Source organism: Alosa alosa, chromosome 4 (assembly GCF_017589495.1).
Source record: "Alosa alosa isolate M-15738 ecotype Scorff River chromosome 4, AALO_Geno_1.1, whole genome shotgun sequence".
NCBI lineage: Eukaryota > Metazoa > Chordata > Actinopteri > Clupeiformes > Clupeidae > Alosa > Alosa alosa.
The window spans coordinates 32489467-32517212 of NC_063192.1; the positions used below are offsets into that span (position 1 = coordinate 32489467).

General features: G+C 43.0%; 2 protein-coding genes across 2 annotated transcripts; one reads left to right on the forward strand and one right to left on the reverse strand.

The window, feature by feature from the left end:
• Positions 1–3586: 3586 nt before the first annotated feature.
• Positions 3587–6287, forward strand: LOC125293344. The gene is made up of 4 exons (XM_048241212.1): positions 3587–4119; positions 4738–5792; positions 6009–6040; positions 6283–6287. Exons 1-4 carry the CDS (start codon positions 3928–3930, stop codon positions 6285–6287), a joined length of 1284 nt encoding a protein of 427 aa, XP_048097169.1. The 5' UTR covers positions 3587–3927.
• A 4459-nt stretch (positions 6288–10746) lies between these two features.
• On the reverse strand, positions 10747–27395 carry ifrd2 (interferon-related developmental regulator 2). Its single transcript, XM_048241867.1, is given in 12 exon segments — positions 10747–11535; positions 14686–14778; positions 15919–16047; positions 16199–16333; positions 16545–16653; positions 17375–17532; positions 19054–19107; positions 19361–19518; positions 20581–20705; positions 20847–20934; positions 21050–21163; positions 26863–27395. Coding segments are annotated over 12 exon segments (1287 nt in total). The 5' UTR covers positions 26906–27395; the 3' UTR covers positions 10747–11454.
• Positions 27396–27746: the final 351 nt, after the last annotated feature.

Sequence of the window (27746 nt, forward strand, 5' to 3'; positions counted from 1 at the left end):
CCCTGCTACTTGAAAACAAAGAAGATGGATGTTGCTGTTGGCCAACAGTGTGACACGAGTTAAGCTTGTTTTAAGATGGCAAAAGATTGAACTAGCCAACTAGCTCCGCTGGTGGGAAAAAACATGGGACTCAGCTGTCCTATTAAGTGCAGAGGGAATTTGAAAGACAACCGATTATCCCGCCCCTCAGACTGAGCACTGCGAACGGTGAGTGCCCAGACCCTACATTTTAATGTGGGTCTGGCTCGTCAGGCAGGCATTATACTGTTGATTGTCAAAACTAATCTGAAATGTGCCTAGGTCTGTTTTTTTCTTTTTTTGCCATTTTTCTAACTTGTTTATTTTGCTGTAATAGCACACAGGCACACAGTATTCCTCGATATCACTTTCATATGTAATAACACACAGTGTAAAGCTCATGGCCTCACTCAGTTCACACACCCTGGCACACAACATATGCTCTCACATATTTTCCAATTAGATGCACCCTGCAGGCACTTTTCTCTCATCAACTAACTAGCAAACGATTAAGTTACACTCACATTGGTACACAGTAATACACCACAGGAGACATAGGCACTCACTCACACACAGTCACTCACTCACTCACTCACTCTCACACACACACACACACACATACACACCGATTCCCAAAGCTAAAAGACCAAACCCTCCAGCTGTCAGTCAGTACAGCCCTGGAAACCCTGGAAAAAGAGAGAGAGAAAAGGAGAGAGAGAGAGAGAGATAGAGAGGGATAGAGAGAGAGGGATAGAGAGGGTGGGATAGAGAGAGTTGAGAGGAGGGGGAGAGGGAGAGAACCAGTGAAGGAGTTTGAAATGCTGTGATCCAGTGACGAAATGCCCTTGAGGAAGTGCTTTGCTGAAAGCCAAGTCAGGCTAAGGTGTGAAAGATGGCCTCCCCCATGCCGGCGATTAATGGACTCATCCATAACACTGCTGTGGGTGCGGAGGGACAGCTCAAAGGTGGGGGTGAAGGGTCCAACCATCAACATTACCGTACTATTGGTTGTATTTTGTGAATAGAATATTACCAGAGAGCTGAGAAAGAGCAATCTTTGATATTACCAGAGCCCGTCTACGGAGAGCCTCCCCACTCTCTATTAATCCCATACAAACCGAATTTGGCTGCAGTTCACCAGAGTTCACCTAGATGGCGATCGCGGGCGAGTCCAAAATACATGGGGCCATATGGAGCTACATGGCTACATTTATTGTTTTCACCTATTTAACAACTGAAACCCTCAGATTTTATTTTATTTTTCGCTAAATGGATATGGATTATCAATCAAAAGTGAAATAATCCGGGAGTCATGTCCTTTCGTTTTCTTACAGGTTGGGTCGTTGTTGCCCATAACATGCTAGCATTGATGCTATGCTATGCTATGATCATGCTAATGAATGACGTCATTGACACGTTTGAAAGGCTTTTTAGAACAATTAAGTGACTTTAAAAAATATAATACTCAACCAAGTGTATTGTCTTTGTCTCCCCTTTCGAATACAATATTCAAATTACTTGAAAAAAAATTATATCCCGAGAAAACTGGATTCTGAGGGGTACAGCTCCATAGACCTCCATTCATTCTGGACTCGCCCGTGAGCTCCCCTAGATGCAGTACCACACCGGAAGAGTTCCGAGAGTGAAGGTTCTCCCCTTATTGACATTCTCTGATATTACCAAGGGGGATAAGGGGAGAAGGGGGTAATAAGGGGAGAACCGCCACTCTCAGGAAACTTCCGGTTTCTGAACTGGTTGCAGTTCCTTTTCTGGTTCCACATGAGGGCGCTCACGAATAAGTGCAGAATGAATGGAGGCCTATGGAGCTGTACCCCTCAAATCCACTTTTCTCGGGATATAATTTTTTGCCCAGAAATTCGAATGTTGCCATCAAAAGAGGGGACAGAGAAAATACAAACCGCTGAGTATTATATTTTTTGAGTCACTTATTTGTTCTAAAAAGCCTTTCAAATGTGTCAATGACGTCATTCATTAGCAGAAAGCTAGTGTGTTGTGGGAAACGACCCAACCTGTAAGAAATCGAAAGGACGTGACTACTCGTTCATTCAACTTTTGACCTATAATCCATATTGAGCTTGCAGAAACCACAATCAAATCTTCAATTTCTCAACGACAACCAGGTGAAAGAGACACATTTAGCCGTCTAGCTCCATAGACCCCCATTGTTTTTGCACTTATTCGTGATTGCCCCTAGCGGAACTGCAACATATTGCAGGTACAATGGAGTTAACCCATTTAAGCCCAAATTTTTCCCAGACATGCAAATATGCAAATCATGTGTTATTAGCAACCCTTTGAAGTAATCAATAATTATTATTTTTTAAAAATGTAGAAAAGTAGATGAAAAAGTGAGTTTTATTACCGGTCACAATTGTGGCTCGTTAAAATAGAACCCTGAATGTGTATGTCTGTGCGTACGTGTGTGTCTGCATGTAGAGTTAGTGTATATGGTCTGTGTGTGTGTATCTGCATGGGGTGTGAGAGTTAGTGTGCATATTGTGTGTGTGCGTATATATATATATATATATATATATATATATATATATATATATATATATATATATATATATATATATATATATATATATATATATATATATATATATATATATATATATATATACACACACAATACACACACACACACACACACACACACACACAATATGCACACTAACTCTCACACCCCATGCAGACACACACGCACGCAGACATACACATTCAGGGTTCTATTTTAACGAGCCGAAGCTCCTGGTGTGTGTCTGTGTGTGTGAATATGTGTATGTGTGTGAGTGTATGTCTGTGTGCATGTGTATGTGTGTGTGAGTATGTATGTGTGTGTGTATCTGTGTGTGAGTGTGTGTATGTATGTCTCTGTATGCGTGTATGTATAAGTATGTGTATGTCTGTGTGTTTGTAGGTGTAGAAGTATATGTGCATCTAGATACAACATTCTATCCCACCGGTCACTATTGTGACCGTTAACATGTTTACTCATTCTGCAAACACACCAAAGACATTTGAATAATTAATCATAACTAGACACCTTAAAGACCATGTGTACAAAAAATATTTGTCCTATGTTTATTTTAACATACTTTAAAAACCTTTTATTTGGGAGCTGTGAGGCCGTCATCCTCTTCTCAAGGTGCAACCAGGAAGTAAACAGCTCTGGTCATGTGACAATTTACTCAAAACATTTGACACTGCACACATTTCATTGAAACACTTTATTGTTTCAATATTTACTGAAAGAGTATTGGGATATTCCCCAGTTACAGTTTTAGAGGCTTATAAGTACATATTTTTTTTCGGTCACAATTGTGACCGATGGGGTGAAATGGGTTAATAGGGAGTGATCCGGCTCTCCATAAACAGGCTCTGATATTATTGTATGAAAATAGTAGCCATCTAGCTAGGCTATGTTTACTCGGTGTTCACCCGGCTATGAACTGAGACTTGATAAGTCATATTCCATAACACTGACTTCAGTGGTGGACAGTAACGAAGTAGATGTAATTCGTTCCTGTACTAAAGTAACATATAGATGTATCTGTACTTTACTCAAGTATTTATATTTGGTGATACTTTATACTTTGACTCCACTACATTTCTAAGTGAAAAATCGTACTTTTTACTCCGTTCCATTTATTAAAACCTCTCGTTCCATTTTACCAAAGCGAATCGTAATGAGAGGTCAAACACTCTCTGGTCACAGCCAGTGCACAATCACAAACCAATCAGGGCTCAGCGCGCAATTTGCTCTGAAGTCCTTTCGATTTCGGTTTGTTTGATGAGACATTGTGTGCGGGAGAGCTAGGTTGAAATCATTACAACGCAAAGCATTTTGCAGGATGATGCTCATGCTCACTTAATGCTACAACAATAATGACAGAACTGTTGGAAGAAACGTCCGACACTGACTTGCCTGAACACCCGTGGCCTTATTTAGGCGAACTTTTTGAAGTGGTGGAAAGGAAGAAGGATTCGTTTTACTTCAAGTGTCTTCTCTGCCTGCCAAAGAACAATATTATATCCTCGTTCAAGAATTCTCCCTCGAATTTAAAGAAACACGTCGAGGTAAGTGATTTTCATTCTGGTAGGTTTGATGACTAGCAACCGAATTATTTTAAATTTAACCTACATTGTCTGCATTGTGTGTTTGGCTAAATTAGTTGAGCAGCTACGCTAGCATAGCTGGCCCTTCCTAGCGTTCCGTGGTCAATTCTTGGACTGCTGTCAAGCAAAGTGGCCTTTTTCGTTCAAAAGAATGTTTAAGTTCGTTGTCTTTGGCGAAGTAGCCTGCCTTCATTTCTCAGCAGAAAACGGTTAAAAATGGTAGCCCAATTGGCTTTTGAAGACAAATTGGGTGAAGTTTATGTTTCGTTTTCGTTTTGGCAAGTAACAGTTAGCCATAAGCAGGATAATGAGGCAAGTTGAATGCATTTTGACTTGCTTTAAATGCATGGTATGGCGCATAAGGAATTGGCTGTTGGAATTTGCTAGGCTATTAAAAGAAATCCCCTAATTTCGAGTTCACCTTTTAAAGATCACAATTGATTAATATACATATATATAAACGTACAGTGTAGCCTAGATCTAGGAAATGCAAACATGTGTATTTTATTTATTAGTGGGAGTAGCCTACTGTATGTGGACATGTTGTTAATGGTTGGATTTTTTATGTTTTTTTTTCAGAGAAAGCATGCAAGTGTTGTGGATAGGTATGACGCTTTGACTGCCCCACGCAAAAGAAAAGCAAAGAACCAAGACGCTCCTTCAACTTTAAAACAGTTAAAGTTAGGTGAGACAAAGGGAGTTTCTCAAAGAAATGTGGATCATGCTGTTTTGAATTTTGTAATTCAGAGTCTCCAGCCCTTTAGTGTGGTAGAGCAGCCATCATTTCAAGATCTCTTGCAAGATCTTCAGCCCAATGCCTCTCTGATGTCCAGGACCACCTTGCGACGCAAGATAGATGAGGCTGCAATTGTGATGAAGAGGAACATCAAAGAAGCTATGGACAAGGTTGATTTTATTGCTACGACAACAGATTGTTGGAGTGCAAGGCGGAGGGGTTTTCTTGGAGTTACTGCCCACTGGGTTGATCCCAATAGCCTAGAGAGGTGTTCAGTGGCGCTAGCATGCAAGCAGCTCAAAGGTGCACACACTTTTGACGTCTTGGCTAATTCGTTAAATGAGATACACTCAGAATTTGGCATACAGAACAAGATAACCCGAACTACTACGGACAACGGGTCCAATTTCTTAAAGGCATTCCGAATGTACGGAGAACAAGATGAAAACAACAATTCTCCTTCAGATGAGTCTGAAGATGGTGATGAGATGGGTGATGAGGACCAGGAGTGTGATGGGGTTGAAGTGGATTTTGTTGAAGTCACATCTATCTTAAATGAAGATGATGGTTTGCAATTCCAACTCCCTAAGCATCATCGATGCGCCTGTCACTTATTGAATCTTGTCTCCACAGTGGATGCGGCCAAAGCAAACTCAAACGATGCGTTCAAAAGGTTGTCTAGATCAGCTTTTTCAAAATGCTATGGACTATGGAACAAATGTGGGAGATCTTCTACTGCTGCAGAGCTTATAGAGAATGTGTGCAAAATTCAGCTTATCCGTCCCAACGCAACAAGGTGGAATTCTTTGTTTCTTGCTGTCGAGAGAATCCTACGAATTGTTAAAGATCAGGGAGAAGGAGCTCTAAGAACTGTATTCACTTCACTCAAGTTGCCCATGTAAGTATTGTTTTTGGAGTTTTTAAATTCATGTATTGCTTTAGACAGCTGATCAATATCACGGTACGATAAGTTATTGTTTTTATCACCGAGCCCTATTCCAGAGGCCTATAAATGTCACTTTGTAAATCTCCCCTCCCCCCACTCACACACACATGCAGAATTAACCGTATGACCACATTAATTGATAAATTGCTGTTGTAATGAATCTGCTAGGCTGAGTCCAGTCGAGATCGCCTTTTTGAGGAGTATGCCAAAACCATGGGACCACTCGCCAAGGCCCCTCAACATTCTGCAATCCGAAGCAGACGTTCAGATGGGATGGCTCCTACCTACTTTGACGCTCCTCATCACTAAGCTTCACAAAATCCGCACTAGTTGCAGATATTGCAAACCATTGGTGGATGCTGTCCAAGAGGGCCTGCAGCGACGCTTTGAAGACATGCTTCTGGAACCAGAATTTATTGCTGCTGCTATCCTTGTCCCAAAGTTTAAAACATCGTGGACCTCTGAAGAAAAACGTCATAAAACTAGGTAAGACTACATTAGGGATCCAGTTTTGTGTCAGAAAAGTATTTAAAGTTAGATTCACAGAAACAAAATAACCAAAACACTTTAAAAAGTTTACAAGCTCAAATGGGTATACATTACATTTCTAGCACCTTCAAAATTCTGTCATTCTGATTTAACATGGAGGAATGCATGATTACAGTGACTTGATTTTTAGCATTTATTTAAATGTCCATTTCAGGCCTGGACTACATTAAGGACCATCTGGAGGAAGACCCTTCACATCAATCGCCAGCTAATGGCTCCAGTGCATCAGATGATGAGGACTTCTTTGCAAGCATGAAGACATCTGATGGTCAGGAAAATATTAAACAATTAGAAGGCTACCTTGCCTCAAAGGTAGACCACAAGGATATATTGAAGTCGTACCCTGTAGTGTGTAAGTTATCTCTTAAACTTAACACCACTTTACCAGCTTCAGCCGCTTGTGAGCGCCTATTTAGCACAGCTGGGCTGATTTTTAGTCCACGGCGGGCAAGGCTGGATGCAAAAAATTTTGAGAACCAGCTCCTCCTGAAGCGAAATAAGAAATATTTCAGCTTTAGTAAATAATGAACAGCTCTGCCATTTTAGGCTCGCTGTTTTAGCATGCCTTTTGTGATTCAGGGTAGGTCAGGTTAACTGGTTTGTTGTGACTTTGTTGTTGTGTACCAGAGTATCCTACTCTATAATCTTCTAAACAAATTGGTATAACATAATGCTTCACTGGTTCATGTAATGGTAGTTTTTATTCCCACTTCTGATATCTGGCAGAGTATTTTGTTTTGACTTCCTATGTTTGTACCAGAGTATCACTATACATACTTTTTACAGTCTTCTGTGCAGACTGATATGCTCTGTAAGTTTGTGGAATTTATGCAAAAACTAGTTCCTATAATGACATTTTTTTTTTCACGCTTTGATCAAAGGTTTTATTTTGACTTTTGTCTGTTTTGTACCTAGGGTGGTGTAGGGAATATCATTACTATCACTAGTCTTCAGCACCAAGTAGTATAACACCACATTCTCTGATTTCGTGGAACTAGCTCCTGTAATGGTATTTAGAAGTTTAAGGGTAACACATTTCAGACATACAGATGTGATAAAGGAAAGGGGCTTATGTTTTATGCAACATTTTTGTAATTAAATGTGCAACTAAGTTACAAATAAATGTAAAATTAAATAATTGTTCTCTAGTGCTGTTATTTCATAACCACTTGGTCTTACCTAATGGCAATAACCTTTAACCTTTAAAATTATAAAAAGCCATTAGAACCATAATTCATTGAGGTACTTTTAATACTTAAGTATATATTAAGGCAAATACTTTTATACTTCTACTCAAGTAGAAATTCCAAGAGCATACTTCCACTTTTACTTGAGTAATATTTGACACAAGGTATCTATACTTTCACTTAAGTACATAGTTAGTGTACTTCGTCCACCACTGACTGACTTAGATTACAACTGACACAAGAAGGCTATTGTAGAAATAAATCATACTAGATTTGGCCGGCGAATTTTACACAAGTGGCACAGACTAATCGCTAGCTGCTACTTGTAGCCTAAGTGTGTTGGTGGTAGCCTAGCTTCACTATTTTTTCTTGAATAAAGTAACTTTTCAATAGCTCAACTTCTTTATTTATCAAGTAGCTTTAGCCAGACAAGCTACACTTTTCTTGTCATGTGAAATTAGCACAATTTAAAGTAGCTTCCTATGTAGTGAACTAGCCTACTGCTGTGTTTGTGTTAGGCTACTAATACATTTGACTGGGTGGTAGTTTTGTGTAGTGTTTTATTCATGGCAGAGTAACTGATAGTTTAGCTCACTACAATTTCGAAGTAGCTTGCCCAACACTGTATTATTCACATGTCATTTACCCTAAGAATATGATGCCTCTCAAATTCCTTTTCATTCATTTATTTATTATTTTGTATCTCCCCAGAACAACTGCCTTGTTTAAGAAGACTGTGAATGAACTGAACGGTCTCCTCACACCCCTGGAACTGAGGAAGGTGCAGCTCTTCATTGCAGTACTGCAGGGCATCTGCTACACTGTGACTGAATGTTTGATTTATGAGCTCCACCTTCACCACCTGCATTCGCCCATTTTCCCATTTGTCCCGTGTCCCATTTTCCCATCGTCTGGTTGACTCAGTCCTCTTTTATGGAGTTTACCCAGTTTCACTATGTTCTCATCTTATTTGCCCACCTGCTGTCTGAAGCACCCAAGCAATTTTAGCAAGGCAACATACAAAATTACATGCACCAGTTGTCGAAATCATAGAACCAACTGCATGACGGTAACCTCTGTCTCACTGAGCCTGTGAAGACACTCCCTGATTCTTTACTGATTGCAATGAACGGGACTGATCTTAGCAGTTTCTAAAATGTTTCTTATTTCCTTTTTATTTAATCTCTTTATTGGGGCTGGAACCTTTCTGTGAACTGTAAATAACAGATGAACCCATTGACACTGTACAAGTGACAAGTCACCTTTTTGTCTTGAATTGATGAACTGTTACACTTACTATGCCAAACCAATGTCTGTTTTTTAAGAATCAGAAACAAACCTACAAACTTGCACTTTACTCTAAAAGTAAGTTGTTCCCAGTTGTATCATATATCAGAATATTCTATTACTGTTAAGCCCACTATGAATATTAAAATACACCCATGTTTCCTGTATCATACAGCTTTTCTACTGGGAGGTTTACAACTTATTCTGAGTCAATTTACCCAAGTTTGTCACTAAACCACATAGGCTTACTTGGAATACCCCTCAGATGTCTGAATAGCACTGATCTCACTTAAATGTTGATAGAACTTTTCTGTCAACTGTGAACTATATTTAACTCATTAAACTTGTATCAAACTAGTTTTGTCTATGCTGTCAAACATGGATCATGTTCCCAGTTTTGAAGTCAGGTCACTTTATATCATATATCAAAATATTATATTAGGCTACTGTTAAACCCACTATGAATATTAAAATACACTAAATCATGTGTCCTGTATCATAGCTACACGTATGACCTTTGCAGCAAAAAAAAAACGCGTGAGAATCTGTTCGGTATTCAGTGAGATATGATTCATTAAGTGCGCTGACAGCTCATTGCACCGGCCAAACAGATTACACTGAGTGGAGTGGATGACCGGTCCAAGATGGCGGCTCCAAATCTCGTCAGCGCTAGTAGGGCGTAGCGGTCGATGCGGCGTCTATGTATAGGCCCTATTATGTCTATTATAGACCAGACCACCTTCCAGAGAAAGGATGTAGTGAGCAGATCCAACGTGGAGTGACAATATCTTTAGCTGAAGCAGTAAGCATGACCTATTTATCCAGCCTGTGGGGAGAGCCAGGCAAAGCTTCACTGGACTTTGAATGCTGCCAAACTCCTGAGGAGAAGCTAGATGAGCTGATATTGCAACAGAACAGACACAACTTCAGAATCTTGTGTTGCTGTGCCCTCTAGTGGCCAATGGTAGTACTCTTTACAGAGTAGCGCCGACGGAACTCCATACATTCACATACATTTGCTTCAACACATTTGAAACTGTGTCTTCAAAGCAAAAGCCATTGTGGTAGGGATGCCATATCTCAGACAGATCTATAGGACTGTTGCTTTACACACCGAGTAAGTACACTACCATAGTTGCCTGCCTGTCACCAGACAGCTTCTCACGGTTTGTCTGAGTTCATCTACTACCACAGCTGACTGGAGAGGGATAAGTAAACACTGGGCTTCCTTATGACAGTTCCTAGTGACATTTCCCATATTTTCACATCCCTTATAGAGATTATATAGGCTTGGCTCTCAGTCCTAGAGATCAGAGTTTACTTATGGTGTTATTGGACGAACATCATTGCATGTCAAATTGGTAACCAGCTCAGCTCATTTCAGGTGGGCAGCCCTGAGGAAAGGAACATGCACGATGAGCTCTCTTCTCCACCTAGTCTATTTCTTGCTGAGCTAAAAGGAACATCAATTTCATCAGATTTTCAACATTTCTTAATTCCAACTCTTAAGAAATGGTCAATGTCTCAGCCCAATTAAGTTCAACTTCAAACACCCTTCACTTTTGCTCCTAAAGAAGTTGTAGGGAGAAACAATTAAGACCTTATTTATTTCTGAGACAAGAATGTTATAAGGAGCAATATTTTTCTTTGGGTTCTTGTGTTTTTCAAACTGGACAGGATTGATTTCTTCCATCAGTCTATTGCTTTGCTCCTTATTTCTCTCAAGTGCAGTTTAGGAGAAACAGGTCAGAATTCCACACTAAGTAAAGACTGATTTATTTCTCTGAGACAACGAAAAGGAAGAAACATTTTCCTCTGGGAAAACACTCAAGCAACTGTGAATGTGACTCTGTAACAGAAGACAGACAGACAGAGACAGCATGTTCATTGGTGCATATTAATGTTATTTTATTTAAATTCATGATTCATTCATGACTCCCCTGTAGGCAGGCACAGAGCAGCACCAGTCTCACTGATGACATCACCATGTGCAGTTTGCTCTTGGGTATGTCACATACAGACTTGTGTACACATTCCAGTCACACACACACACACAGACGTCCTCGCACGTGTGTGTGCATCTGAAATCCTTACATTTACACAGGAGGAACAGGACTATCTGGCCCTGTGGTCGAGTAGAAAAACTACATAGGGTCTGATGCATTCCATCTCGATGGATGTGTAAACAGATCTTCATTTTCATTTAAAATGTATCTTCTCCCCTTTGAAATAAATTAGAAGTTAAAATACTTTTGCTTTCTTCACAGCAGAGATGTTTCCTAGAGTTCATCAGAGACTCTCTTTTCTTTTCTTCCCAGGATCTTTGCTCTTTTTTATGGTTTTTATTCCATGATGTTAAATAAAAAATAAAACCCACACTCAAACACACACACACACACAAACTCACTCACACACACACACGCACACTTGTTTGCATTGCTTGCGAAGTCCCTTGCAGAGTGTTTTGGCAGCCGCTGTCATGTGGTCATTGAGGGGGGGTAGGGGGTTGGGGGGGAGGGCTGGAGGCTGGCGGCCTCGTGGCCCAGGCCTGTGTGAGGAGCAGGTGCTCGCTCTTCCGTACGGTCAGCCCCTCACATCACGTCCGCTCTCTTGTCCCGGACCTTGTTGCGTAGTTTTGTCCGAGCTTTGAATGCAGCCGAGTTGTAGAGATGCTGCAAGCAAAGGAAAGAGACAAAGTGTGCAAAATGTTCACTATTACTCCTACTGCTGCAACAACAACACGCTTACCAACTAGAGTGGGTGGAGTGACTGAGACAAGAACCTTCTGCAGCATGTTCACTTGTTTTAACTCTAAATGATGCATCCTGCTATGTCAGTGTTTCCTCTAGGATTTTTTTAAGCAGTGGAGGCAGGCCTGTCCAATACCCAAACCCCCCCCCCCCCCCCCCGTCCCACGGAACTGACAACTGACACTTCGCTGTAACACAAACAATTATATGTATTCACCTCTATTCACACACAATGAGGCATTATTTTCCAGGCATGAAAACAGGTCAGGGGTGAAAAAGGTGAGAAGGGCGCGCAAAATGGGAAATGGCCGCTTCATAGCAACACAAGCGCAAGTGACATTGTTGCCAATGGTGCATAGCTTCCATGAAGTATGAAGTTGCCTAAAACCAGAGATTTATAAAGAAAACAAACTACAAAATGACTATTTTTTTAAAAAAAAAAAATACTTATTATTTCTTCTTTTTGGCTTGGGCCTAAGTGTGAAGGGGCCCACGCTGTTTGGCAACATGCTTCACCCTGGCCCTCCTCTCCTCCTCAGTAATCTACATGAGTTTTCTTTCTTTGTGCCTGAAGTTATCAGACATTTCTGAAGATTTCATAGGCCTACGGGACACTTCATAGTAGACTATTAGAATAAGTCTAAATATTTGTTGGATCAAACCAGGTAATAAATAAACTTGGGTAGGGTAGACTAGGCTTTAATTTGTAAAATTGGTTTGAAATGTTTTAACCTGCAGCTAGGCTACTTACAGATTGTGGCATTGTGCTAGTGTGTCAGGCCACTGAGCGTTTCTTAAAAGACAGCATTGACATGTCAAACACTGTTTTTGTCTCTGAACTCGACAAAACGCACCAGCCCAGTTTAGGAGCATTTAATTCAACTATTTAGTTATTCACATCAGCCTTTGCTATACTGATAACTTTAACAACAGCCTATGCTACGTTGCTACACCAATCTCAACGTCTTTTTCTGACAGAAGTTGAACGTTTCAACTAGCCCACCTGTGACATCAATAAGCATCTCTCCCATGATCTCTCCTCGCCGGGCTCACATTTCAGACGCATATATCTGTAGTCACACAGACAGGGGAGGCTATTCCAGCTAGCCGTTCTGTTCGCTTGCATCCGCGAGCAAAATTTAGCTTCCACTGTTTAATAGGCTAAATGCATAGGGGCTGCATTCACATAATCGTTGCTGGATGAGACAAGTTTTTAATTGGGCTCTTGTCTTACAACGCATTCGCGTCTGCGCGTGATTTGTAAACTCAGTTGTAACCCCATACACCCCTACAATATTTTCTCATCGGATCTGCGCGAACCACGTAAGTCCCCTATTTTGTATTCAAAGCGGCGAATTTCACCGAAAGGTGAGGAGTTTTCATGCCTGATTTTCAGTTGTGATTGAGCTGTATATTTGGCAACTGAAAGGCAACTGCGACTATTGTGCGTCTGCCCCATTTCTGATACCGTGGGGGAAGAAAATTAAACCGTGGGGGGCCACCACTACCAAATCAATATAGAGGAAACACTGTATGTGATCCCAAATGGGTACCTTGAAGGTGCAGTCAGCGATTTCACAGGAAGACGCAAATGTATGTGTATGTATTTATGTCTCAATTTATTAGTAGACACTTTTGTGCAAATAAACATATATTATGGGCCCTATTTTGGCAATCAGAAATGGGTGGTCAGAGGCGTAAAGTTCATAGTTCACTGGCGTCGCCAGTCCCCATTCATTCATTTAATGGCACAATTATGTGGTCAAATGTCTCGTGACAGTGCGTCTTCAGCTGTGCTTTATATGCGCCTTTCGCTATAGACCAGGTTTTTCTTGGTCAGTGGCGCAATGATTTTAAAGGGTGTAAGATAGACGCCACCTTATGTTGCTAATTACCACACCCCTGGGCTCAAGGTTTAATAAAAGTGGAGCGCATGGCACAAAATGACCACATTATTGAGTGTAAGATAAGAATGAGCCGAAAAATGACCACATTATTGAGTGTAAGATAAGAATGAGCCGAAAAATGACCACATTATTGAGTGTGAGAAAAGAATAACCCATGATTTTTAAAGGGTGTAAGATAGACGCCACCTTATGTTGCTAAGTACCACACCCCTGGGCTCAAGGTTTAATAAAAGTGGAGCGCATGGTGGAAAATGACCACATTATTGAGTGTGAGATAAGAATGAGCCGAAAAATGACCACATTATTGAGTGTGAGATAAGAATGAGCCGAAAAATGACCACATTATTGAGTGTGAGATAAGAATGAGCCGAAAAATGACCACATTATTGAGTGTAAGATGCGAATGAGCTGAAAAATGACCACATTATTGAGTGTAAGATGCGAATAAGCCGAAAAATGACCACATTATTGAGTGTAAGATCACGAATAAAAAGCGAAAAATGACCACATTATTGAGTGTAAGATCTTGAATAAGCCTTTAGCCATACTTTCGCCACCTTTGCGCCCGATGACGCAGGGTTTTGGTTTTGGTAGGGGCACAGGCTGCCCCCACTTTGTTTCCAATTTTCAGAGCCAGGACTGCCTACAGAGACCGTTTTTTCACAGTGTACTCACAGAATGGGCAGCTAGCGGTCGCGAGATGACTGCTGAGTGTGACAAAAAATGTAATGGGCTTAAAATTGCGTCAAATCCCTGACTGCGCCTTTAACATAAACATAAACGAGCTCTGGGCTATTCTTACTAATCATTAGACCACTACCTGGGGTCCCTCTAATATCTCTGTAAACTGATGCGGTGCCTAAGCAATGTCCTAACTAGAGGTGATTTGATGTTTTTCATTTGCCAAATCAATTCAGAAAGATCCATGATGATTTTTGATGAGAGTTTTGTGTCTTTAAAGGCAGCCCAGTGAGTGAGAGTGCAGCAGGTATGTGGCAGCAAGTAATGCCCACCTCTGAAAGGCTAAGTGTGTGTTTGTGAGTGTGTGTCTTGTTGGTTCACTGTAGGTCGCTTTGGATAAGAGCATCAGTTAAATAAAACAATATTGTAATGAGTATGTGTGTGTGTGTGTGTGTGTGTGTGTGTGTGTGTGTGGAGTGCTCACCCGTTCTGTGCGGGAGATCTTGCTGGATTTGACTGACGGGTCCAGGATGAGGGGGGCACCGAAGCCAAAGATGTCTCTCAGGAGAGGGTTCCACTGCAGCAGCACACAAACACACTCATGTTAATGCTCTGTGGTGGCCAGAACCCACTAAACTGGGCTTCCATTCAGCTCATCCGCACATTCTATATATTCTATACATATTTAATAACAACTCAGCTCAAAATGCACATCTGCATGCAGTTCAATCCAAATTAAATATGGTCATTCCCCTTATCTAGGGAAGAGTCTTGAGAAGTTGTGGGATCAAAACTTAAGGTTGCCATGGCAACATTTGTGGAAACACGTCGGTAGAAATTTAAAAAAAATATGAATATATGTGAATTAACCGTTTCCATCTTTTAACTTTCATCGCATTATACTTTATGCAAATCGAAGTGAATTGGATTCCCTCAAGTGAATTTTATGTGAATTAGATCAGTGGTTTTTAACTGGTGGGTCGGGACCCAAAAGTGGATCGCGGAACCGTTCTGGGTGGGTTGCGGAGCTTGTGTTAAAAAAGAAATCGCTTATTTAAAATGTTACATCAGATCTAATATTGGACCTTTATTTTGATAAACTTTGTATGTCCGTCATTGCCATGGACATGGATAGACAATGTTTATGTGACAGATCATGTTAGACATCACTTTAGCAGTAAACACAAGTAGGCTATGACCTTGAACATTTGGATTTACTTAAATTGAGGACAAAATGGGACAGAAACCCCAGTGTGTGGTGTGCAATGAATTGCTGGAGCATGAAACCATCAAAACTAACATGCCACATGGAAACCAAGCACCCCTTTCAAAGACAAACCTGTCGAGTAGCCTAGTTTGAAAGGTGACATCAAGACTTCACAAATGTAATGCCAAACATCAGCATGTTCCAAACAAACAGGCCTACAGGCACTTCACCTGTCTTAGCGTGTAGCTCACCATATCTGTTGTTTTGAACGTTATAAAAAATATATGGGTCGTGACTTCATGAACATGGAAAATTGTGGGTCCCAAAGCCAGACCAGTTAAGAACCACTGAATTAGAAGACTGAATGTAAATTTCAAATGTTTCAATTTCCAGAATTTATTATTTGAATGGTCAAAATGTGCATTAAATTGATTGAATACTGACTCTGACTCTCTCGCGCACACACACACACACACACACACACGCACACCAGCTGCTTGTCCTCCTCACCTGTAGGTGGTGGCGTACTCCAGACTCGGACACCTCTTTAAAGGCATCATAGATCCGCCTGCGCACCCAGCAGTCAATGTACAAGGCCTCTACACCAAAGCGAATCCTCTCCTCAGAGAAGTCTTCATTCTACACACACACACAGAGGTAAAAGCACCCACTCAGATGTCTGAGGTGTAGCCTGCAGGAGCATGGGGAGATGTCTGAGGTGTATTCTGCAGGAGCATGGGGATATGTCTGAGGTGTATTCTGCAGGAGCATGGGGATAGTCGTTCCTCACCTCTATATACTGCAGCACTTCTCGGAATATGGACCTCTGTTTCCTGCGGTCGTTCTTGGCCCTGTGCTTATTCCCATCTGTGGCCAAACTCTTCAGAGCATCACACAGAGAATCACTGTCCTCATATTCAAAGTCCTACATGTGAACAAACACACACACACACACACGTTCATAATGGGTACTGAGATAAATCAATTATAACTGTATTATACTGCTATTTTATACTGCTATTTGTCTGTTCAATTGTCAAACTGGTAATGGTTATTCGGGGCTATACATTATCTGTGGTGTTGACATGTAAAATACATGTGTGTGTGTGTGTGTATATGTGTGTGTGCTTACACACCCGATCAATGTCCCGGCCCAGCTCATAGAGGAGAGCGATGGTCTCTCCCACTGCAATCCTGAAGTTGACATCAGCACTGTCCAGACAGGCCTGCAGACGAGGAAGGTGACTGCAGAGAGTGACCAGAGAGACACTGCATCAGCGTACACATTAACTCTATAAACTACTACAACTTCAGATCAAATTGGAAATATATTTTTAAAAAAACTAAATTTAAACTGTCTTGTGTGTGTGTGTGTGTTTGTTTGAGAGAGGCTCACTGGTTGCTGAGGTGTGTGTGTGTGTGTGTGTGATAGAGAGAGGCTCACTGGTTGATGAGGTTGCTGAGGTGTGTGTGTTTGATAGAGAGAGGCTCACAGGTTGATGAGATTGCTGAGATGTGTGCGTGTTTGTATATGTGTGTATGTGTTTGATAGAGAGGCTCACTGGTTGATGAGGTTGCTGAGGTGTGTGTGTGTGTGTGTGTGTGTGTGTGTGTGTGTGTGTGTGTTCGATAGAGAGGCTCACTGGTTGATGAGGTTGCTGAGGTGTGTGTGTGTGTTTGATAGAGAGGCTCACTGGTTGATGAGGTTGCTGAGGTGTGTGTGTGTGTTTGATAGAGAGGTTCACTGGTTGATGAGGTTGCTGAGGAGTGTGTGTGTGTGTGTGTGTTTGATAGAGAGGCTCACTGGTTGATGAGGTTGCTGAGGTGTGTGTGTGTGTTTGATAGAGAGGTTCACTGGTTGATGAGGTTGCTGAGGGTGTGTGTGTGTGTGTGTTTGATAGAGAGGCTCACTGGTTGATGAGGTTGCTGAGGTGTGTGTGTGTGTGTGTTTGATAGAGAGGCTCACTGGTTGATGAGGTTGCTGAGGTGGGAGGCAGGGCAGAGGGTGATGAGGAGTGCCCAGGCCTGTAAAGCAGCGGTGTGCAGCAAGGGGGTGCCAGCACCGGCTTTAGCTCCTTAAAAGACATGCTAGTAAGAGATGCTAGCACCCATGGGCTTTAGCTCCTTAAAAGACATGCTAGTAAGAGATGCTAGCACCCATGGGCTTTAGCTCCTTAAAAGACATGCTAGTAAGAGATGCTAGCACCCATGGGCTTTAGCTCCTTAAAAGACATGCTAGTAAGAGATGCTAGCACCCATGGGCTTTAGCTCCTTAAAAGACATGCTAGTAAGAGATGCTAGCACCCATGGGCTTTAGCTCCTTAAAAGACATGCTAGTAAGAGATGCTAGCACCCATGGGCTTTAGCTCCTTAAAAGACATGCTAGTAAGAGATGCTAGCACCCATGGGCTTTAGCTCCTTAAAAGACATGCTAGTAAGAGATGCTAGCACCCATGGGCTTTAGCTCCTTAAAAGACATGCTAGTAAGAGATGCTAGCACCCATGGGCTTTAGCTCCTTAAAAGACATGCTAGTAAGAGATGCTAGCACCCATGGGCTTTAGCTCCTTAAAAGACATGCTAGTAAGAGATGCTAGCACCCATGGGCTTTAGCTCCTTAAAAGACATGCTAGTAAGAGATGCTAGCACCCATGGGCTTTAGCTCCTTAAAAGACATGCTAGTAAGAGATGCTAGCACCCATGGGCTTTAGCTCCTTAAAAGACATGCTAGTAAGAGATGCTAGCACCCATGGGCTTTAGCTCCTTAAAAGACATGCTAGTAAGAGATGCTAGCACCCATGGGCTTTAGCTCCTTAAAAGACATGCTAGTAAGAGATGCTAGCACCCATGGGCTTTAGCTCCTTAAAAGACATGCTAGTAAGAGATGCTAGCACCCATGGGCTTTAGCTCCTTAAAAGACATGCTAGTAAGAGATGCTAGCACCCATGGGCTTTAGCTCCTTAAAAGACATGCTAGTAAGAGATGCTAGCACCCATGGGTTTTAGCTCCTTAAAAGACATGCTAGTAAGAGATGCTAGCACCCATGGGCTTTAGCTCCTTAAAAGACATGCTAGTAAGAGATGCTAGCACCCATGGGCTTTAGCTCCTTAAAAGACATGCTAGTAAGAGATGCTAGCACCCATGGGCTTTAGCTCCTTAAAAGACATGCTAGTAAGAGATGCTAGCACCCATGGGCTTTAGCTCCTTAAAAGACATGCTAGTAAGAGATGCTAGCACCCATGGGCTTTAGCTCCTTAAAAGACATGCTAGTAAGAGATGCTAGCACCCATGGGCTTTAGCTCCTTAAAAGACATGCTAGTAAGAGATGCTAGCACCCATGGGCTTTAGCTCCTTAAAAGACATGCTAGTAAGAGATGCTAGCACCCATGGGCTTTAGCTCCTTAAAAGACATGCTAGTAAGAGATGCTAGCACCCATGGGCTTTAGCTCCTTAAAAGACATGCTAGTAAGAGATGCTAGCACCCATGGGCTTTAGCTCCTTAAAAGACATGCTAGTAAGAGATGCTAGCACCCATGGGCTTTAGCTCCTTAAAAGACATGCTAGTAACACATTTGCACAAACATGCACACACACAGATTAACACACACACACACACACACACACACACACACACACAGAAAGCTCACCTCTGCATCTTCTGCAGATGACACATAGCAGCACATCCCCAATGCACGAGCACACTGACAGACAGAAAGAGAACGTCAGTGAGAGACCACAAGGGAGATTGTAGGGTGATTGCATGTTCATCTACTTCACAGCCTGTGTCACACCGCCAAAAAACAAGACACTAGAGGAGACATTTTGTTCAGATCTCCTTGATTTTGACCACATCGATTAAATCGGACCTCGGCTGAGCTCCAGCCATTCTCAGGAAATGGTTACAGTGGAAACCTGCTGATGCACTTTGTCAGCGTTGAGCCCCGAGATACTCACACTCTGGCGTGCTGATAGGCTGGCACAGTCGTCAATCAGGATGGAACTGAGGATGGGCCGCAGGACCTTAAAGCCCTCCTCCCCCTCTGGGCCTCCCCCCAGCTGCACACACAACAGAGCACAGACGGTAGCCGCCGCCGCCTGCTCCTCTCCTCCCCCTACACAGACCAGAGCCAGGAGGGAGAGAGAGAGGGAGAGAGAGAGGGAGAGAGGGAGAGAGGCAGAGGAGGGAGAGTGAAGGAGAGGGAGAGAGAGAGGGAGAGAGGCAGAGAAGGAGGGAGAGAGAGAGAAAGGGAGAGAGAGAGGGAGGGAGAGGTAGAGAGTTTGTTTGTTTGTTTGTTTAATTTAAGGCCATTTCCGCAACTAAGGCTATTTAATGGTCAGACCATTGTCTGTTATGAGAGGTAGAGAGAGAGAGATGATAATAACAGTGATTATGCTGTGGACACCTCTTCTTTCACAGCTCTGAATGTACGTTCAGATTCTTCCCACACAGCCTTCAATCCTCAGCCATGTGCTACAGTGATGGTAGCCAGCTGGTACGTAGCTGTGCAGGATGCACGTTAGCTAAACCTCCCTCCCAACGCGCTAGTAAGAGATGCTAGCACCCATGGGTTTTAGCTCCTTAAAAGACATGCTAGTAAGAGATGCTAGCACCCATGGGCTTTAGCTCCTTAAGAGACGTGCTAGTAAGAGATGCTAGCACCCATGGGCTTTAGCTCCTTAAAAGACGTGCTAGTAAGAGATGCTAGCACCCATGGGATTTAGCTCCTTAAGAGACATGCTAGTAAGAGATGCTAGAATCCATGGGCTTTAGCTCCTTAAGAGACGTGCTAGTAAGAGATGCTAGCACCCATGGGTTTTAGCTCCTTAAGAGATGCTAGCACCCATGGGTTTTAGCTCTCTTGCTAGCGCGCTCACCTCCCAATCCAAGGTGCTGTAAGTTGCGGGTTAGAACCAGGGCAAGTGCAGGGCTAAGCCAAAGATCCTTGATTACTAGCAAGATAGAGCAACGTAATTCGTTACTATGGGAGCAAAACAGGACAGTTCCGGTCTGCATAAGTGGGAGAGCCACATGGTCAGCGCAGGTTCCACTTGTGTCTCTCAGTCTCTTTCCCTCTACTTCATCTTCCCCCCTCCTGCCTCTGTCCAGTGTCTACAGTGTCCAGTGTCTACAGTGTCCACAGTGTCCAGTGTGGGGCTCGGGCCCTGCTACGCACCCTTGCGGAGGCAGCGCTCCAGGCAGTCGCTGAGCGTGAGTCTTCTCTCCAGGAGGAAGTCCACGAGCAGGCGTGAGGAGAAGGCCTGGCGGAGACTGTCCAGGGCGCTCATACGCACCTTCACACTGAGGGGTCAGTTCAGCAAGGGTCAAGGGTCAATCATTAAAGTGTCTCTGTGATGCCAACACAAACAGCAGTGATGCAACGCAATGACAGCGACCCCGTGGGAAGCTCAATGATCCAGACTCTCTGGTGAGTGCACCTACCTCTTATCCATGACATTGTCGATGCATTGCTTCAGTTTGTCTTCTGTCTCCTCTTGTGCTGTTTGTTCATCTACTACCTCTCCTCCCGCTAAACACACACACACACGCACACACGCACACACACAATCAAATTAAGCCTAATGTATTGTATTTGTTGGCTGTTTAAATCTAGTCTTATTCATTGGAAGTGTGTGTGTGTGTACCTGTTCCCTCGTCTATTACAGAGGCACTCTCGCTGGCACTGCTGTAGTGGCTGAGAACCTCTGAGGCCAGGTCATCATCACTGACTCCAGACTCCGCCTTCACCCCATTCCTCCCTGAAAGAACAAGAGTCGGAGTGAGTGACACAGTAAGGGAGAGAGAGAGGAAGGGTAAGAGAGGAAGGGAAAGAGAGAGAGAGAGAGAGAGAGAGAGAGAGTCATGCGAGTTCTTCTGTGTGCCGTGTTCAGTTGGCATGGTGAGCTGAGCAGCACGTGAGTGTGTGGATAGGTGTGTGTGTGGACAGGTGTGAGAGAAGAGAGGATTCCATCTGCTCCTTTTCACAGTCAGCCAGTAGCCACAAGACCACCAACACACAAGAGCGCAATGCTAAATCAGCAACACACAAGAGCGCAATGCTAAATCACCAACAGGGTTGTTGGTTCATTCGGACAACTTTCTGCTCAGGAAAAAAGATTGGTAATGAGATCCTAAGATATCTATAACCAAACGCTCTGACTCAACACACTATCTGATAGCATTATCTTGGTAGTAATAAACCATTTTTGTCATGTTTGTGGAATTTATGAAATACTGCCTGCTTAAGAGTCTGTGGTTTAGCATAACCTCTAACCTTGCATACACACCACAATCTGAAGAGACAGAAAACTGCCTGCATGGCTGTAACTTATGTTACGATGTCACAGTTATGGTTTGCTTTTGTTCAATGAGAAATAAACTCATATTCATACCTGTTGTGTGGTTGTATTCATCTGTTCAGTGTGAACAAACATGACCACATTAAACTAGACAGCCTAAAAAAAAGACAAAATACCTGTGTTGCTACAGTATATGAGTGAGTGTATGTATGTATGTATGTATGCGTGTGTGTGTGTGTGTGTGTGCCTGTATCCATCAGCTGTCTGAGCCCATCTCTCTGTCATAGATCTGTCTATATAAAGCTGGCCCTACACTCACTACTGACAAGCACACGGTAATGTGTGTGTGTTCATGGTCAGACACGGAAGACTCCGCGCACACGCACACACACACACACACGGTAGAACAGCCCTCCTGACCAAAGGTCAAAAATTCATATGAACTACCTCACCCCAAGGTGTGTGTGTGTGTAGGTGTGAGTGTGCCTGTATCCATCAGCCGTCTGAGCCCATCTCTCTCATCATGATCTGTCTACACACACACACACACACACACACACACACACACACACACACACACACACACACACACACACACACACACACACACACACACACACACACACACACACACACACACACACACACACACACACACACACACACACACACACACACACACACACACACACACACACACACGGTAGGAATGGCCCCTCTGACCAAAGGTCAAAAATTCATATGAACTACCTCACCCCAAGGGTCTCTGCACATGCGCATAAGCATGCACGCGCACACACACACACACACACACACTGTGTGTGAGTGTGCCTGTATCCATCAGCTGTCTGAGCCCATCTCTCTGTCATAGATCTGTCTATATAAAGCAGGCCCTACACTCACTACTGACAAGCACACGTGCATGTGTGTGTTCATACACAGACACGACACCTGCGCACACGCACACACACACACGGTAGGAATGGCCCCTCTGACCAAAGGTCAAAAATTCATATGAACTACCTCACCCCAAGGGTCTCTGCACATGCGCATAAGCATGCACGCGCACACACACACACACTAACTTCGCCATTGGGCAAACCCTCACACCCAAACTACTGTCAGTCATGTGACCTCATCCGTATACGCCCTAATCTGGATAACATTAGAAAGTCCTGAGCCAGCAGAAGCACATCAATGCCCTGTAGCACACACCCCATCCTGAACCCAAAGCACTCCACTCAAAGGAGCACCTCCCTTTATGCTGAGTCTATGTTCATTTAGACTATTAGGTTCATTCAGGCTGTCCAAGCCTGCCCATAGCTACAGTAGCCCATAGCTAGCCACAACTACCTCATCTCCCCGCTGCAGGCTCTGACCTGGTCTCCACCCTGTCCTCTCGCCAGCTAAGAGCGTGAATCTGGGGGAAAGTTCACCACTCGGAAGCCACAGCTTGAGCTGCACAAAGCCTGGCTGTTCTCCGCACACACTCAAACAAGAACAAAAGCCTGCTATGCGTGAACCCAAAACACAAAAGCCTGCTGTTCAATACCAACTGACTGCAGGGGAGCTTTCTACCAAACTTATCACCACATACACATAGGCAAATATACACACAAATAAATCACATCATTCACAGAGATTACAGTTCCTAAAATGATACTAGGGCTGACTAAGACGTGTAACACAAATCCTACAGCTTTAACCAAACTATTCCTGTTGACCTATTCAAGTCCTACAGTTGTCACCAAACTGTCCTTGTTGACATATGGCTCATTCCCTGTCCCTAACCTTATAGACAGCTTCAACTGGCCACAAGCACATCACATTTAAAATATGACTTGTGATTGCAGATTTACGAGCATTTGTAGTAGTCATGTCACGTTGCTTGATTTTCTGTTTTCTTGCTCACACATACAGTACGGCCACAGAAACACACGCAGTTATTCTAGTGCGCTACTGTGGATGAACTGAGGTCATGTTACGGAGGGGAAGATGATTAATGACACGGAGAAGCTGAGAATGGGAAGCTGGTGTGGATGACCGGGGACGTCCCTGGGACCAGTGACACGTGCAAAAAAAGATGGATGAAAGGCCAAACAGTTGCAGCTCCAGAATTCTCAAATTCTCAAAAGGTCTGAATAAGTCAAAAGATTTAATTACAAGATGGATTAAAGCATTACAACTCCAAAACGTGACACCAGTTTAGATCCGTTGGTTAAGGCCTGGTGACAAGGGGATACTGTGGACAAATGAAACAGCGTTTGTTGACCAATGAAACAGACTGCTGCATGCAACTGAAATTCTGGAGCTTGGTGAGATGTACGGGCAGTGCAGAGTTTGGTGGGAATGGAAGGACCGTGTAAGGACGGCACGAACATGCAGGAGACTCCCGAGTTAATGCCAAGGGCAGAGCTGGGTGGTGGTGGTGATCAGCTGCGGAGTCACATGGCACAGCCGGTGCCCAGGGTGGGTTTAGTTGGAGTCCTGGGGTCGGGGCGGCCGGTGGCTGGTTACGGAGTATGGAGCTGGGAGATGTTCACACAGAGCTGTTAATGTGGATGTGGCGAAGGCAGGGAAGGTGGCCAAAGGCCTGAGCTCAGCCTACCTGAACGGGGCGTGGATTTCCCCGAGAGCTGGAGCTGGAGCACTTCCTGGCGCAGGGAGCCTGCATGGGGTGGGGCAATGTCAGATGACCTCAGCAGTGAGTTCTGTCTCTGGTCCAGTCGTCATAGGGATCATGATCATCATAATAGTGATAGTTGTGATGTGCCAGCACATATTCGGTTGGTTTTGGGCTGGTCTCAATCCCAGCTGCACATTGTAACATTTAAAGGTATGTCCATTCCGTCTAAAGTGGTTTAGCCAGTTTTGTTAATGCTAGGCTAAATGCCATGCTTCAGCTGCATGTAACCACATGGACTAGTGCAGCCGTGTGTTTTGTGGAGGTGCCGCTGGGGACAGGTACCCTTCTGGGTCCCATCTGGCACGTGCTGCAAGCAAAGCATGTGCCAGGCTTGCACATGACACTGACATCACTGAATGCCCGGCAAGGACTGAAGCAGTGTCCATTTCTCAACCTCAAGCAAAGTCAAGTTAGCCTATATTCTGGACCAAGTTTAGCTTTGAGCCCTCAACATTTTACCATCCCACAGAAAACGGGCAAGGCAATCACTCTAAATACACAACAGACATGTTTCAATGGGTCCCTCACACGAGCCAGCTAAAAATATAACCACCTATCAGCCAGCCAACTGAAATAGCAACACAACTTCTGTGTCACTTTTGTGTGAGTAAAGCAAATATGTGGATTCCAGCATGACATTGATAATCAAATGCTGTGAGCTGTTGTCAGAGAAAAGCTACAACTGCAAGGCTATGTTTGATCTTGTGCTAATAAGATCACAACCCTCCACTTATTCTATTCTGAGCATATTTAGATCCTCAATATGTGGCATGGCATTATATCTATATGCTGTTATAGCTATTACTCTAATCTAACCACTTTCTTTTCTACACAGTTTTACCCTACTGATGACGTGTTATTGCAATGGTGATACTGCTCAGTATGAGAGGAACCGCACGTTCACACATCTCCCTTTCTACACTCTGCGATGTGTTTGCCTGTGCAGATAGAGGTCAGTCACAGCTGTTCCAACTGGAGGTATATCTCAGAAGGTACAGGCTATCTATGTTCCGGTATTTGCTTCTATGTAAGAACTATCTACCTGCCACCACTAGGGGTGTAAGAAAATATTGATAAAATTGAATATTGCAATATTTTATCTGGCAATACTGTTTTGATTTTCAAAAACATAATATTGATATTTTTTTTATTAATAGTTTACATGCAAGCCCATTTTGTTATTGCCATAGGCAGAACTGTACTGTACAGTGTACTGAATTGTTTGTCTAAAGCAAACTCTTTTACATACATTTTATGCATATGATGGTGTCTTTTTTTAATTAAAGTTCTTCTAAAGTTAAGCTTAGAAAATCGCAATATATCGCATTTCGCACAGTATTGAAATATATTGCAATATACTGAATCATAACCCATGTATCATATGTATGCATCACCAGATTCTTGCCAATACACCGGCCTAGCCACCACCCCCATTTATGTATGGGTCGGTTGGGCCCCGCTTCTGAGCTGTGTTTTTCTCAAAGTTTCTTCCACATAAAAAGGAAGGTTTCCATGTACCCATTGCTTTGTTCTTGCAGTTTAGGAATTGACTCTGTAAAATGCTTTCAGAAAATGCCTGTTATTAATGAAACTGTATAAATTAATTAAATTGATGTTTTCCAAATATGTGTCCAGATCATGATCAGATCCATTAGGCTATTCAACAAACCTCAATAACCTTTTGGGCAACTTAGCCTAGCTCTCTTTTTTCTGTGTAGGAGGACCAGTCACGTCCAGGCTTCGAATGACACTGTCAACTTCCAATCACGGTAGCTGCTGGTTGATTTGATGATCACCATATGTCAAGCCGGAATGCGTTTTGGTTTGCTGCCTGCAACCATCATACAAGCAAACCAGCATGCTAGCCAGTAGCCACCTTTACATTAACGTCGTTAATTTACAACGTTAACGTCGTTAACGTTACAGGCTAAACAATGCTAGCGCGCTTTCTCTGCAGTCAACAGGCAATCACATTTCACACATTCTAGAGCTATGATGAACCAAAACTTTTGCTAACTCAGATTGTGAAGTTGCCGGTTATAGACGTTAAGATTTACATAGCAAATGAGTAGCAATACCGTGTTGATAACGTTATGTTAGGACTAAAAACAGATTAACGTTTAAACTGAAACTGACATACGATGCACGTGAAACGTGACAGTGTCTAACGTCAGCTAACGTTAGCATACAGTTATAGTTCTAAGCGAATACCTGACTGCTAACGTTAAGTTACTGACGTTAGCCAAATGCTTGGTTAATGTTAGCTAACGTACAGTAGTTAAAAGTTATCGATACTCACATATGATAACTCATCAGCTAACGTTATATCACATTGTGGAGTAACGTTAACGTTATCAATAAAGTTAACATTCATCAACATGATACAAACTATAAAGGTATGTTTAGGTGTGTTCACATGCCGGTATTTTAACGTTAACATTTGCTGACAATGCACTTCAATAAGTAACGTTACCTTTACTGGATGCACCTTTCTTCCCTTTTTTACTTCTTGGCATGATTCCAGTCAGTTGGTCCGTTCCTTGCTTTGGACAATCTTAGCTCGGCAGTCACAGCGGGACTCCCACGATGGCTGACCGATGTCCGATCAACACTCAGCAGTCACATAAAACAGTGGGCCACTGGTAGAGCCGACCTGCCTACTGGATTTCGGCAACAGTGCGATGACTCAAATTTTCCCAAAACAAATAAACGATACCCTCCAACTCGTGAGCTAACGTTACTTTTTGACTTGATCACTGAACAGCTGTAACGTTACAAACACTTCGATTGGCCAAGTGTTAGGGCCTCCCAAGGCGTGAAATGTGGGATTTCGCCTTCTTTTAAGCGTGTATTATCTATGATTGTCCCCAGGTAACCAATATCTAATACCAGGCTGAGAAGATAAATATTTTTCGGAAAGTTTAGGACGGGGTCTCGTGCACGTTGCTGCCGCAGATTCCACCATCTTCTCCTCGTAACCGCTTTCCCATCCGGCACGCTCCACCTCTGAGAGTAAATGGATCTAAGGATTATGGGTATTGTGGTTTCCCGGTACCATGGTCTAGGTATTCAGAAATGACAACACTGGTTCGACAAAATACAATTCCCACAACCAATTAACACGACTCAGCTGTTGGATGTGTTTGAGTTGTGATAAAAAGAAAACTGTAATGTAGGCCTATTTTGAGTGTTAATATCCACACGTGTTGCCTCAACAGTTGTCCTCCAACTATTACAGCCAACACGACATCGAGATGTCTAGTCCGGACTACTCACACCACAGGATTTTTTTTTACAGTAGGTCTAATGAAGAAGAGATTCCCAATAGCTTACAAAGACGTGGCTCAAACATCTAAT